This window comes from Tursiops truncatus, chromosome 4 (assembly GCF_011762595.2).
Source record: "Tursiops truncatus isolate mTurTru1 chromosome 4, mTurTru1.mat.Y, whole genome shotgun sequence".
Lineage (NCBI taxonomy): Eukaryota > Metazoa > Chordata > Mammalia > Artiodactyla > Delphinidae > Tursiops > Tursiops truncatus.
Genome location: NC_047037.1, coordinates 25525573 through 25541046, shown reverse-complemented (window position 1 = coordinate 25541046; position 15474 = coordinate 25525573). Strand labels below are relative to the sequence as shown.

The 15474-nt window shown below is 42.8% G+C and overlaps 1 protein-coding gene across 4 annotated transcripts in view; it reads right to left on the bottom strand.

The window, feature by feature from the left end:
* LOC109549788 (uncharacterized) overlaps positions 1–15474 on the bottom strand; it is a 64835-nt gene that overhangs the window by 34345 nt on the left and 15016 nt on the right. For 3 of the 4 annotated variants that reach the window (XR_004526272.2, XR_012331325.1, XR_004526270.2), the window contains exons 2-3: positions 10376–10486; positions 1317–1428 (exon numbers count right to left, since the gene is read on the bottom strand). Coding sequence is in view for 1 of the 4 variants with exons in the window: in XM_033855334.2 (XP_033711225.1) it covers positions 1317–1428 (112 nt within the window). In the remaining 3 variants the exon portion in view is untranslated. The remainder of the gene's footprint in view (positions 1–1316; positions 1429–10375; positions 10487–15474) is intronic. The other variant, XM_033855334.2, reaches the window with a different exon arrangement.

Genomic DNA, 15474 nt, shown 5'->3' with positions numbered 1-15474 from the left:
GTGAACACGACCACTCTACTTGCTGGAAAAAAGTGGAGATAAACAGCTAAGTCTAGCATACAGCATGGTGACCATAGTTAACAATGCTCTAGTGCATATTTGAAAGAAACTTTTAAGAGTAGATCTTAAAAGTTCTCATCACGGGGGAAAAAAATATCTGTGACTATGTATGGTGATGGATGTTAACTAGACTTATTGTAGTGATCGTTTCACAATGGATACAAATATCGAATCATTACGTTGTACACCTGAAACAAATGTTATATGTCAATTAGATCTCAGTGAAAATTACTGAAATACAATTATTCTCCGACCCTTTTGCTGTATCCTCACATGGCCTTTCCTAGCTGTATGCACCCGGATAGAGAGAGTGAGCTCTCTGGTGTCTAATAAGAACACTATCCTAGCTGATCAGGGCCCCACCCTTACGATCTCATTTAATCTTAAGTACCTCCGTAGAGGCCCCATCTCCAAATACAGCCATACGGGGGGTTCAAACCAGTTTGTTTCAAGGCAGAGTTGTAAAGGTCAGGGACCAGGGAGCTCCAGGGGTCTGGCAGGATGCGCTACAGCATGGGTTGCTGGGGGTCAGTGCTGGATTTCTTGGCTCAAGAAGCACGTTTGAGGGTGGCAAAGTCCAGCTGGCGGGGCTTTGGTCCCACACCCCCTGGGGCCAGGTGAGGGCTGGCAAGATACCGTAATCATTTTTATTGCCTCATATGCCTCTTCTTTTCATTTATGGCTAATCCTGCTGGCATAGAAGTGAAATCAAGATGGGGAAACTAATTTGCCTGAGCAGAGGTCTATCAATCCAGTTCTGAAATAGAAGGCACTTTTACTCTGTGCTGGTGTGTATGTTACTGTTATGGACTGAACGTTTGTGTCATCCCCACCACCCCTGCCAAATTCATAGGTTGAAGTCTTCACCCCCAAAGTGATGATATTAGGAGGCGTAGGCCTTTGGAAGGTGATTAGATCATGAAGGTAGAGCCCTCATGAACAGGATTAGTGCCCTTATAAAAGAGACCCCAGAGAGTTCCCTCACCCCTTCCACCATGTCGGGTTATAGCAAGAAGATGGCCATCTATGAACCAGGAAGCGGGCTCTCACCAGACACTGAATCTGCTGGTACCTGGATTTTGGACTTCCCAGCCTCCAGAACTGTGAGGAATAAATGTTTGTTGTTTATAAGCCACCCAGTCTATTGTGTCTTGTTATAGCAGCCCAAACACACTAAGAAAAAGAGTACACACAAACTTCCCAGTGGCTATGTTTGAGGGGGTGTGGATGGTTTTTTTAAATGTCCAGATTCTCACCTTCCATAATGACCCAGTACCTGTGGTTAATATCCTTGGTCACAATCATCATTCTATTTGGCAAACAAAGGTATGCTTCTCTCCCATCCAGTATCTGATCAGAATATCTCCTCTAGGGAGCAAAAACAAAGAGACAATTCAAAATATGAATATAAGCTTTAAGAAAATGAATGGCTCTAATAACTCAGTGACAAATCAATTTATACACATCGTGTGGCTTCCAATTTTTGCTTTTAACAGAATTGAAGGAGGACTTAAGTTATCAACGGACAGATCATTAAAAAAGATTTTTTTGATCAACGACTATATTAATTTTTAGTCTGTAACTCAGGAGTTCAAAGAATTGAATAATACTGCTGTGATAAAACTCCCTCTAGGATTTATTTGAATTTTAGATGAGAAACAAATAATGTATTATAAGTATGTTCCATGCAATGTTTAGGATACACTTAAAATAATTATTCTTGTTTATCTGACATTAAATTGAACTGGGTGTCCTGTATTTGGGGGACAAGGGAGATTAGGTCTGGCATTATTCCATTGCCATCCACCTGAACAAGATTTCTCAGCAGTTCCAACTATAACAATGAAAAATAGAAAAAACATTGATGCTGAAGCCTGCCTCATTTTAGCAGTAATATTCTTTGATGAATACATGAATTAATTATAAAAACAAATAAATAAAACAGCACCATCCATCTCTTTGGGCAAGGCAGTCAATAAAATTTGTTTTGTGTTTAATTAGGATTTATCAAAATATATAAAATACATATGTTGTATTAATCAATTGCATACTTCTAAATAATAACTATAGAAGAATTTTTAATACTTTAGAGGTTTATGAGCCCAAGAAATCTTTAAAATTTAAATATTTGTAAATGAAGCATTTTTATTACAGAGAAGTATTACAGGATGGCCTATAAATGACTTTCAAATATAAAATTCTGCAGAGTTAGTAAAATGGAAATAACAGTAAAAACACAGGGAAAAAAAGGAATCATGTAAAACTTTCAATCACTCAAAAAGAACTGCTCATGTTTTGAGCTGTTTGGGATTTTTTAATGCATGATGATGGGTATCAAAGTGCTTGGAATTCAGATTCCATCTGATATACTTAAAAGAATGGTATAACAGACTTCATTTTTATTGTTTTAAATTTATTTATTTTATTTTATTGAAGTAGAGTTGATTTACAATGTTGTGTTAGTTTCAGGTGTACAACAAAGTGATTCAGTTACATATACATATATACCTATTTTTTTCAGATTCTTTTCCCTTATAGGTTATTACAAAGTATTGAGTAGAGCTCCCTGTGCTATACAGTAGGTCCTTGTTGGTTATCTATTTATATATAGTAGTGTGTATATGTTAATCCCAAACTCCTCCCCCGTTCCCAGATTTAACTTTTAAACGTCAACATTTTCTACATGCTAGAAATTTCACTGTTTGAAATTTTAAAAAGCTTACGATGAACAAGTTTAGATACCAGACTAAAAATGCAAGAGATTGTACATAGCTTTTCCATATTCCTCTAGGGTGTTATGAGGGCAAAAATGTTCTGAGGCCAATGCTCCGTAAGGCCCGGATGTTTGGTTTCCTCTCTGTTCTGTGAGCTGCCCCAGGCCTCCTAGTAAATTTTCCTTGCCAGAGGTGGGCACAGAAGCCTTCTGTTGCCCACAGTCAAAGAGGCACGAATGCCAACGACAAGTCTGTTTCCTTAATCGCTCGTTATAATGTGTAAAATGCAATCGGTAACAACGCTCTTTCCTTCCTTCCTTCCTTCATACGTGTGTGTGTGCACCTGTATCTTTCCTTACACACATTAGAGCATAAAACTACGCTCCCTGCCCAAGGAGGGGCTGGGAATGCCGTGTATGTGTGTGCCTAGATGTGTGTCAAGGATGGGGGAATCAGACAATTTTTAAAAGGCATAAGAAATATAGAGCCACTATAGTTTATTAGAAGATGATAACTGCTATGGAAAAATGAAAAAAATCAAGCAAGATAAGCACGTTTGGGAATCTGGTGTAGGAAAAGATGGTTGTGGTGTGAACTTATTTTATTTTTCCCCCAAATCCAAATAGCTTTCTTGTTTGCTCACTTTCTTATTAACACACACACACACACACACACACACACACTTTCATGAGCAAATGTAACCAATACTGAAAATTCTTAGGAGTGGAATTATAGGGCCAAAAGGCATGTAAATTTAGAATGACTTTAAATAGATGTTTGGGTGGCATTTGTGCCACAGAAGGTGAGGGAGTGAGCCTGCGGATAAATGGGGAGCATTCCAGGAATGCCCCAGGGCTTTGCACAAGGAGCAGCAGGTGCCTGGCCAATAACAGGGGCCAGGGGGTCACGGGCCTCCTTAGCTAGGAAGGCGCAGAGGAATCAGGACTTAGTTGGGACTTAGGTTTGAGAAGGACCCTCAATCTGTGTAGCAAACGGATTGGGTGTGGGTGGAAGGCACAGAGATCTTTTGGGAGGCCGTTGTCATCCAGATGAGAAGTGGTGGTGAGAGGTGAGAGGCTTCCACCCAGGTGAGACTAGGGCAGCAGCAGAGGAGGTTCTCCATCTACACTGTGTCCTGATGGATGGGATGTGGGGTGCAAGAGAAAGGAGAAGAAGGGTCCAGAAAGACTCCAGTGTGATAACGCACCAATATGTATTTTTAAACGTGCCAAAAATGTGTTCCCCTCTGCTACGTTCTTACTAATTCCCAAGATTGGAGCCACTTTTATAGAGGGCAGCTGTGGAGCAGAAAGAAGGATTTACACAAGGCCCTGCAGGATGATTCTTGGAGCCCTGCTTGGTTGCACAGTCTCCTCAAGCCTTTTAGAGGAGAAACATGAAAAAGACAGGACTGAAGTGAAGTCAGTGGGTCAGATAATTCTCTTTTATGAGAAATACCTCTGTCCAAAGTGTACATAAAGTGAAGGCAATAACCTATATTAAAGTGTGTCAAAAATCCATTCATGCGGACTTCCCTGGCGGTCCAGCGGTTGAGACTCCGCACTTCCACTACAGGGGGCACGGGTTCGATCCCTGGTTGGGGAACCAAGATCGCATGCTGCACAGTGCAGCTGAAAACAAAAAAAATCCAATCATGCAACTTTGAATTAGCTTTTTTTAATCTTTTTTATTTTTCCATACAGCCAGACAGAGAGGAAGTACAACCTTGAACCAGATTACAGAGTCATCTGGAGCTGTAACAGTGAAAACTACTTCAGGGAAAAAGAAGAGAAAACAAGGTATTTTTGTGATTGTTTCAACTATTCCTCCCACTTCCTTCATCTTGTAAATCACTTCCTCCTTTCATAGGCTGTGTGTTCCCCTTACTAAAGAAATTACCCCAAACAGAGAGAAAAACTCAAGGGGAGAAAAAGAAGACTCATCTGATGGCTTCATATAAACCAAATATAGAACAGCTTAGCCATACCCACCAGAAGAATACATCTTTGGCACATTCAACAGGGCCAGAAAACAATTATGGAAATATCTCTGCAATAAACAGCCAGCAGGACCTGATAAATTCAGCTTGGAAACTTTTCTCCTATGCTTATCCCATAGAAGCAGAAATGGAGTCATTCAGAGGGAACTTGAAGAAGTCACCAGCTCCATGACCTCTGAGCAGGATTAAACTAAGTGAGAAGCTGTCCAAGTGTTAAAGTTTTGTAGGGAACCAGGATTCTGTTCCCAGCACTTGCCCTGATGCCTCGGTTTCAGCATCCTGTTCTGCAAGTCCAGCACTTGTGCTCACAGCTTCCTAAATTCCACTCCAGCTTTAACATTTTGAAGTTATGAAGAGACAGCACAAGATGATCAATCACTGAGTGTGTCAGCAGCACAGTCTTTGGGAAACTCCTTGTGGAAGCTAACCTAAATTTCTGTTATTCTGTTTTAGTCCACTTCGGTTTGTTTGTTTGTTTGTTTCGTTCTGGTGCTCTTGTTGGTTTCTTTCATTTTTGTTTTGTTTTTAATAGTTTGTGGAAGGCAACAGGCCCTTATAATGAAGCTCTTCACCCTTTGGCTTTCTCTTCCTCAATTTTAATCTCTTCTTGTGTGGTCTTTTTTCTGTCCTTGAATTATCCTTGCATCTTTTCCGTGAAATCTCACTGAATTCAAAAACTACAATTTTATGATCTAAAAAGCCAGATGGGGCTTCCCTGGTGGCGCAGTGGTTGAGAGTCCGCCTGCCGATGCAGGGGACGCGGGTTCGTGCCCCAGTCTGGGAAGATCCCACATGCCACGGAGCAGCTGGGCCCGTGAGCCGTGGCCACTGAGCCTGCGCATCCGGAGCCTGTGCTCCGCAACGGGAGAGGCCACAACAGTGAGAGGCCCGCGTACCGCAAAAAAAAATAAAAATAAAAATAAAATGCCAGATGAAAAGGTAAAGTGAGAACATTTATCAGACCCTGGCTCTGTTGTCTGATGTAAATATAGTCTTTCTGCTGGATAGTGCTAGTAGATTTTGGAAAATCTACTAAAGGGAGAAGGAGGAAGGTTGTGGGGGGGGGAGCACCATGCTAGGTCATCATTTGTGTTAGACAGTTACCATCCGGGAATATTTTCAACCAAGGATGCTTTCAGAGGAGTTGGTTGGGGTTCCTCTGGGGACAAGGAGAATCAGTGTCTCCAAGACAGGTAGCCATAGAGAGGACAGTCCTTACACTGCGCCAGATGACATGTGAGGGGAGAGGACTGCTGGGCCACTCAGTCTAACTCTGCATCTAGACTTTACAGAAAGTGGTAGCAGGGACAAAGACGAGGCATATGCGTCATGCTGTGCAGTCAAGTTGGCACTGCAGAAAGACCAAAAGGACAAAATCTATCTGGGAACTTCAAGGCTTCCCAAGGTTCGAGAGAGTCTCTGACCACTTCCATTTGTTGAGCTACTTGAGCTAAAATTATTTTTTCAGTTAATTAATAGCAAAGGTTTAAAAATGCATAATGTTTGAAGTCTTTATATTTAACAAGCAAACTCTTCTAACACACATAAAAACACAGAGAATACCTGCCTGACCTCATTAGGCAATGACACCAGGGTCTGAATGTGAGTCCTTCATGAATGTGACGCCTCCTGTGCACCAGCCCTCACTCGAGCCCCCCAGACCGCCACCCTTAAGTAGGCCCTGAGATGTTAAACCCTTACGGAAGGTGAATAGTTTGAGGAAAAAGTTTTTTTTTTAAAGCAATACTATTAGTTATCCTTTAGCTTTTAAATAATAGCTATGTTAAGGCCCAGGTCACAATAGCAACCTTTCAGTTACTAAAACCTGACCCGAAAGTACCAAACTTGCTTCTTCTGACCTTCATGAACTAGCTGTATACAGTCTCCTGCCAGGCCCCCTGGGGAGTCCAGTATCTTACAGTTTTCCAGGCTCTATGTCATTCTTTCAGTCAACACTAATGGAATTAAATGTCCTCAAGGCCATTTTGGGCTGGTATGTGAGGGATGTAGCGAGAGAGATCCCCGGTCTCTGCCCCAGGGAACTATCTTCCGGTCACTGCAGCTGTCTCAACAGAAGATGGTTATCAGGTGCCAGCTCTGTGTGGGGCACAAGGTGTGCTCTTGCCTTTTAGGGGTGTATTAGTTTCCCAGGGCTGCCATAGCAAAGTACCACAGACTGGGTGGCTAAAACGACAGAAATGTAGTATCTCACAGTTCTGGAGCCTGAAAATCCAGATCAAGATGTTGGCAGAGTTGGTTCCTTCTGGAGGCTTTGAGGGAGAACCTGTTCCATGCCTCTCTCATGGCTTCTGCTGGATTAATGGCCATCTTTGGTGTTCCCTGGCTTGTAGATGCCTCACCCCAGGCTTTGCCTCATGTTCCCTTGGCGTTCTCCCTGTGTGTATCTGTGTCCAAATTTCTCCTTTTTATAAGGACATCAGTCATACTGGATTCGGGGCCCACTGTACTCTAGTATGACCTCATCTCAACTAATTATATCCGCCATGACCCTATTTCCAAATAAGATCACTTTCTGAGGAACTGGGGGTTAGGACTTCAGCATATGAATTTGGGGAAGAGACACAATTCAATTCATAACAAAAGGACTCAGAATGTAGTTTTGAGACAGGATAGACACCTAGGAAATGAAAAATCACACAAGGCAGCATCTGCCAAGGGCCAGATATGGACACTGGGTTCAGAGGGCATTCTCCCCAGAGATGGAACTGGAGAGAAGGCTTTGTGAACGAGCTAGGAGCTAACCTGATGTGGAAAGAAAGCACTTATATGGAGAAAGATTTCAGTGAGGAAGAAAGGCCTGAATGCAAGCCACAGAGGAGTTGAATAGACATTTCTCCAAAGAAGACATACAGATGGCCAACAGGCACATGAAAAGATGCTCAACATCACTAATTATTAGGGAAATGCACATCAAAACCACAATGAGATATCACCTCACACCTGTTAGAATGGCTATTATCAAAAAGGAAAGAAAAACAAGTGGTGGTGAAGATGTGGAGAAAAGGGAAGCCTCAAACACTGTCAGTGGGAATGTAAATTGGTACAGCGGAGATTCCTCAAAAATTAAAAATAAAACTACCATATGATCCAGTTATCCCACTTCTGGGTATTTATCCAGAAGAACGCAAAAACACTAATTCAAAAAAGATATATGCACCTCTACGTTCATTGCAACATTATTTACAATAGCCAAGATATAGAAACAACCTAAGTGCCCATCAATGGATGAATGGATAAAGAAGTTGTGGTGTATATACAATGGAATATTACACAACCATTTAAAAAAAAAAGAAATCTTGCCATTTGCAACAACATGGATGGATCTTGAGGTTATTATAGTAAGTGAAATAAATCAGACAGAAAGACAAATACCATATGATTTCACTCATATGTGGAATATAAACAAACAAACAAAAACCAAAATAAATGAACAAACTGAATCAAAACAAACACATAGACACAGAGAACAGAGTAGTGGTGACCAGAAGAGAAGGGCATTGGGGTGGAGGGTGAAATGGGTAAAAGGGATCAATTGTATGGTGATGGGTGGAAACTAAATTTTTGGTGGTGAGCACACTGTAGTGTATACAGAAGTAGAAATATAATGTTGTATATATGAAACATATAATGTTATAAGCCAATGTTATCTCAATAAAAAATTTTTTTAACTAAAAAACAATGCAAGCCACAAACATACAAGTTTAGCTGGAACAAGAGGATGCAGGAGGATGGACCTGGCAAGACGGTGTGGGTCACATTAAGGAGGACTCTGCATGTCAGGCCACGAGTTTGGACTTAATCCAATGGACAATGGGAGCCATTAAAGTCTTTGGTCTCCCAAGGAATCCTGTGCCTCAAATCAATAGAAACAACTTTGTATCTAAGATGTATTTACTTTATAACTTCTTGTCAAAGTAGAGCATTTTCATGCTATCCAGAATTCACAAAACAAATTAAAAATCAGCTTCCCATATTGGATAATTACTTTCATAGTCATAAGGTGTTTATTCGTCTGGGGATGAGTTTGGTCTTTGGTAGAGAGTTTTACTTGTTTCAAAATAAAGGGTCAGATTGAGCTGATTTACATCAACCTCCTGGGTAAGGAGTCCAGATGGTTTCCATTTGGTTCCAATTGGAAACAGCCAAACTATTTTTGTGCTCGCCCCTTTGTGGACAAGAGGCTTTTGGCCTGCTGCTTGGAAAGTTGAACTCACAATATTGTATGAGTCAAAACCCCCATTCAGAAGCCTGACACCCTTTATTTTCCTTCCAAATGCATGACTACGAGAACGAGACAACTTTACATTTAGCAGCCATCCGCAAGTTGATAGAAGAGGCGAAGTATTCCATTTCTATGCTTGCAGAAGGTAGATGTCTGTTTGTCCAAGCCAGTCTTGCCTCAAAGCATCACTGAATATGAAAAATTATTAGATCAGTGTTGCTCAAACTTGAGCCGCATTAGAGGCACCTGGAGGCCTTGTTAAAACACAGATTGCTGGATCCTGACCCCCCACCCCCACCAAGGACCTGGATCAGTAGGTCGGAGATGAAGCTGGAATATTTGCATTTCTATTACGTTCTCAGGTGATGCTGATGCTGTTCGTCCAGGGCCCACATTTGAGAACCACTGTTTTAGACGTGAAGAGAATCAGATTGCCTACTCTTGATTTATTTTGCTGAGTAAAGAAAATCAGAAAGCAGAGTGAGGCTCCTAGATGCCTCTTCTTTGCCATGGAAAGCACAGAACAAACAGGGCCCAGACCTGTTTCTGTTCCGGCTTCTTTGTCTCTTCTAGACCCAGTCTGGCCGCCTCTGAGCCCCATGGCTCTGTACCAAGGGTTTACAAGAACTGTCGACCCTGGGCCTGGTGGGTGATCAGCACTCACTCGGGTGATGTCTGGCTTGACTTATCCTAGTCACAGGCTTGTCAGGTTCATAAAGAGCCAGAAGATGGCTGAAGACTGAAAGTCACCGAAAGGTCATCAGGAAGAGTCATCTGCAGATAAGGCAGCTTCCCTGTGCCCCGTTCAGTCCCCAAGCTTGGGATTGATCAGACCCTAACTACAGCACTAATGCCACCCAGGTGGCAAATTCACTTCCCAAAATAAAGCAGTATTGCTTATATCAACGGCACAGACCATAGGGACGCTTAGTGGCATTAAGGAATGCAAGGTCAAGTTCAAAAGTCAAGATGAAATCTTCAAAACAGCTTTATTAGTTCCAAGTCAGGAAGTTACTGGTTATAATCCAGAAATGATTTTATCGTGAGTGATAGCTAAACAATGGAAAACGTTGTGGACAGGTTCCAAAGTCCAAGGTGTGAATCATCCAACACTAATTACACTTTGCTTCCTTAAGTCCTGCAATCAATAGAATTTATATTCTGACTGATAGACTTCTGGTAATTACACAGAAAATCACGTATGCTCCCTGTTGATGGAAAGAAGCTGTTTTAATAAGTTAAAAAAAAATCAACGTCAAGAAGAAGATCCTACCAGGACCTGGCATCCACAGATGAACAAATGAACAAATTTGAGTACTGGTTCACGGTCTGATGCCCACAGGAATGTGTGATGCTCACCTGTTGGTCTCAGAAACGGCTAGATGAGGACCCCCTCTGGGGAACTTCTGGTTCCATGAAAATTTACACTTGACCTTTGGGAGTTGGCCCATATGGGAAACAGAGCTCTCTCTGGAAGGAATGAGAAGAGGTTCATCAACTGGGAAAGAGAGGGCATTCTAGGTAAACGGAACCACGTGAGAAGAGGCTCAGGGGATGAAAGCGCCTAGAGTGTTCAGCATATGGGAAGTGTGACATTCACCACAGAGTGGTCAGGTCATTGGTAGAGGGCTGGAGATGTAGCTGGAAAGCCCAGTGGAGCCCACATGGCCAAAAGCCATGAATGCTGTTAAGGAATAGGGCTTTCTCCTGTGAGCAAAGGGGGAGCTGTGATGCTTTTGCAGCAAGACACTGACATAATAAGAATTGGATTTTTACAAAAAACCTCCAGCAGCCTTACAGAACTTGTTTTAGAGATAGGGACATCTGGATGACGGGAGATGAGTTTGGAGGTTTTTACAGTAGAAGATAAAGTGCAGAACTGAGCCTGCAGTGATGGAAAGGTAGAATCTAGATATATTTAGGAAGGAGCATTGACAGGACCCAGTAGCCAGTGCAATGAGGGTGGTAAGAAAGATTCTGAAATCAGGGACAATTGGGGAATCCTGGCAATTAGCCAAAGAGAAAATGGGACAAAGTTCAAGGTAGGGCAAGTCCACACTGGATCTGTGGTGTGGTTCCTAAGGGAGGTATGCAGTTGTCTGATCCTCAGGCAGTGGCAGAAGGGGGACATCTTACACACGGAGGTTCTCCATCAGGTTGCACCCATTCTAGGGTTTCAATGACGTGAAGTCCAGACGTGCAGCTGGAAAGCTAGGCAGTAATATTTGCTGTGTACTACATGCCTCTACAACCACTGTTTCACCATGCTTCCCAGTCAATCTTCACAATACCTCTAGGAGGTGAGTATTATGATCTATATGTCAGCAATGAGGATATTTAGGTTCAGAGAAGTTAAGTGACTTTCTGGGGCGTCACACAGCATTTTTCAGAGAGGTTTTAAACCTGGGGATTCTGCTCATTTCAGTACACCACCCTGTCTCAGGCACAACTGGCATCGCTATATCATTGCTAGATTCTCTGAGACACAGGAGCATAAATTAAAGTGGTCATTGTTGGTGAGCTTGTTTTTGTTTTAAAGTAAAGGAACTGTAAGATTAGGTAAAAATAGTTTGGAGTGAATACAGCTGGGGTGGATCAAGCATTACCAGAGCTGAGCTTGTACTTACCCTTACTCCAAGGAATTTGTTTCCCATCCAGAGAAAAGAATGTGGTTCTGCTTGAACTTTAGTTAGAGGCCTGCAGCAGGAAATCCCTGTGCTAAAGCAGCATCAGCCTTCCTACCCTCTAACAGGGCACTGGGACTAACTAGAGGTCTAAATGCTGGCGCGTGCCTTGGACTAGCATTTTCCAAATGGCTTATTTTTCATGGGCCCAGATGACATTGTTACCTCTCTTACCACCAACCGGAGGGAGATTTGGGTTGTTTTTTCCCATAGGGATGCAAGCTGGACCAGGCCAGTCACAAGCTTGGAAGCTCCCTTCCTCTCCAATGGCACACATTTATGCCACGCTGGCTCGGGTCGGGGTGCAGACTGGCTGAGACCATTTCGTTTCTTTCCCTGCAAAGCTGAGTGGCTGCAAAGGAATTTGGCCTCTGGCCTTTGGCCTTGGCCCCCTTGGCCTCATGCTTCATCACTGCTGCTTTCTGGCATGCCAGAAGGGGGCAAAAAGAAATGAGTGCCACGTGCAATTAGGATCTACATGGTTAATCATCCTGGGCAGTCAACTCTTCACAGGTGTTTATATTTGTGAAGAGATTTCAAAAGTAGAAAAATCCTATTTTATTCGTGTTCATGAGTTGTCTCGGGGCATTATTAACCACGCTATGCTTGGAAAAACAATGAATGGTGAGATAAAATTTTCCACAATATGATTACACTGTTATTCATTAATTCACTCATTCATTCAACAGTTACCTACGGTGCGCCAGATACTGTGCTAGTATACTAGCACTGTTATATTATTCATAATGGCTGTCATTTGCTATCATTCCCATACCCTGAATGTAAGGACAAATGAGATTTGGACAAGTTTGGCTTATCCCCAGTAAAACTAAAGGATGGGCTCGTTTTCACCCCTCCAACTATGTTTCGAAGGAAAATCAATCCTGCCTATTTCCTTCAATAACTCAGCAGATTAGATTCATATCCAACTAAACCAACTGAATCTTTTTTTTTTTTTTTTCCGGCACGCGGGCCTCTCACTGTTGTGGCCTCTCCCGTTGCGGGCTCTGGACGCGCAAGGCTCAGCGGCCGTGGCTCACGGGTCCAGCCGCTCCGCGGCATGTGGGATCTTCCCGGACCGGGGCACGAACCCGTGTCCCCTGCATCGGCAGGCGGACTCTAAACCACTGCGCCACCAGGGAAGTCCCTGAATCTTTTGAAAGCATGCTTTTTTTTTTTTTTTCTTTACTGGCAGAGTAGAATGATCCAATGTCAAATTTATCACCTTTCCCTAAAAACTCTGTTCTCTTTCATGACTTGAAAACATCCCCTGAGTTATCATCCACTCTCCTCTCTTCCCACACACTAGTTAACATTCACTCTCAGCTTTATGAAGGCAGGAAGTTTTGTCTCTTTTGTTCCCTGTTGGATTCCCAACAGCTAGAATTGTGCCTGGCACATAATAGGAGCTCAAGAATACTTGTTGAATGCTGAATGAATTCAAGTACAGAAGAGTCCCATTTAGCCCTGGGGTTAGGCTCTCAAGTCAGCATGTCAGGCAAAATTATTGTGTAACTAAAGGACCCTTTTTTTTTGGCCACACAGCTCGCAGGATCTTAGTGCCCTGACCAGGGATTGAACCCGCGCCACGGCAGTGAAAGTGCCAAGTCCTAACAACTGGACCACCAGGGAATTCCCTAAATGAGCCTTTTTTTTTTTAATTTTATTTTTTTATATAGCGGGTTCTTATTAGTTATCTATTTTATACATATTAGTGTATACACATCAATCCCAATCTCCCAATTCATCCCACCACCACCACCCCCGCCCCCTGCTTCCCCCCCCTTGGTGTCCATATGTTTGTTCTCTACATGAGCCTTTAAAATCCCTTAAACTGCCTGCACGAGACAACATAGAGATGTATTATCTCTAAGTTCCCTGCATTTTCTTCCCCGACTTTGGAACAGATCACTGGTTTTCAGTCGGGCCCCCGCATGCAGTAGTTGGCTGGGGTTCCGGGTCATGTTGCACACAAAGCGTCTACCCTCAAACGCTTGGAGGCCCCCGGGAAGTGATAGGCTTTGAGACTGACTGGAGGTTCAGCTCTCCCATCTCACACTTATAAGTGGATAAGCCAGCGTTATGTCCACGGCTCTTTTCTCCATCCCCTTGTTTTTTTCTTTACCAAACTCCTAAACTTGTAAATCAAGTGTGAACATGATGCCACCCCACAGCACTGACCCTGAACTTTGTGAAAGCTGGATAGAACATGGATGTACCAGACTCCAGGACCACTGAACTCAGTCATGAAGTCTATGAAGGCAGGACAGTTCTTCCTCCACATTTGTCCTTCTAGAGCTCAAAAAATATGACAACTTTGCAGGCTCTTTTAGAGGGGTGAATCCCTGTAAAAGGGCTATCATTTCCCCGGGATCAGCAGACAATGCATTCAGCTTCTACCGAGAACTTCTGGAGACATCGATTTTCTCTTTAGCCAAAGTAAAGGCAACAATTTAAATCTTAAATGAGATTTTCTTTCATACAGAGCAATTTTGGGCTTGCTGTTGTAAAGAATAAAGGATGTACTGGGGGCTTCCCTGGTGGCGCAGTGGTTGAGAGTCCGCCTGCCGATGCAGGGGGACGCGGGTTCGTGCCCCGGTCCGGGAAGATCCCACATGCCGCGGAGCGGCTGGGCCCGTGAGCCAATGGCCGCTGAGCCTGCGCGTATGGAGCACAGCCGCGGCGGGAGAGGCCACAACTGTGAGAGGCCCGCGTACCTAAAAAAAAAAAAAAAAGATGTACTGGGTATTTTAAAAAGGACTTCTTAAATTATATGTATTTCCTTGACTATATTGCCAAATGCATCCACTCACACAAGTAAAATCAGTATAATCTTAAAAAATAAAATCAACTTAGCTGGTCGAATGGGGGAACTATTGTCTAAAAATAATCAAATACTCTTATCTTTTTACAGGAATCAAGAAAAAAATTAAAGATTTGACTGAAGCTGCTCCTTGTTTAGTGAAGTTGTATTTGGCAGATAATGGCATAGATGGAAAAGGAAAAGAAGGAGCAAATGATTTGCTGGAATTCACTCAAATTGTAACAAGGTGAGTAGAAAATTAAGAGGCTTTATTTGTTCACCTTCCAAAACGAGGTGCTTGGGTTAATCATGGGGACAGTGATTTAACTGCATCTTGTTAACAGTGCCAAGTGAGATTTTTCAGCTGAGAGGGAAGGAGTGACCCATTTTAGTCTTCGTATGTGATCTTATGGGAAGGCCTGAAATCATAAAAATGGCATGGCAGACAGTTGTATGTAAGCCCGCAAAGGGGTCTCAAAGACCTCACTAGAAGCCCCATTTCAAGAAGTTGGCAACTAAGGAAAGGCAAGAGGTATGACTTCCAGATTTTTCTTCCCTAAGGTCAAGATATGTAAATTTTACAATGTAAAATGTAAGCAAGTGACCTGAGGAAGAAAGGCAGCCTACTCAAGAGGGAACACTCCTTTGTGTATGATTACAAAGTCATCCCAACCTCCTTAGGGAGAAAGAGCTATTCTCAAAAGCTTCTGGAAAACAGAGTATTTCCTTGCCACGTTTATCTTCACAACCTTGAACGTCTCCACTTTTCTGAATCCACATACCCAGTAGGCCAAGCCACAAGTGCGCATCTGCAGCACTGCAAGAAAGCTTTCTGGATTGTCTCTAGGCTACACCATCTTAGGACCTCAGTACTTACAGCACCTTGGGGCAATCAAGGGCAACAGAACATAGCCAAGGTCTGAGGATTGAGGGCTTGACTGAAGACTGTTTATTATTTTAGAAGAAAAAGA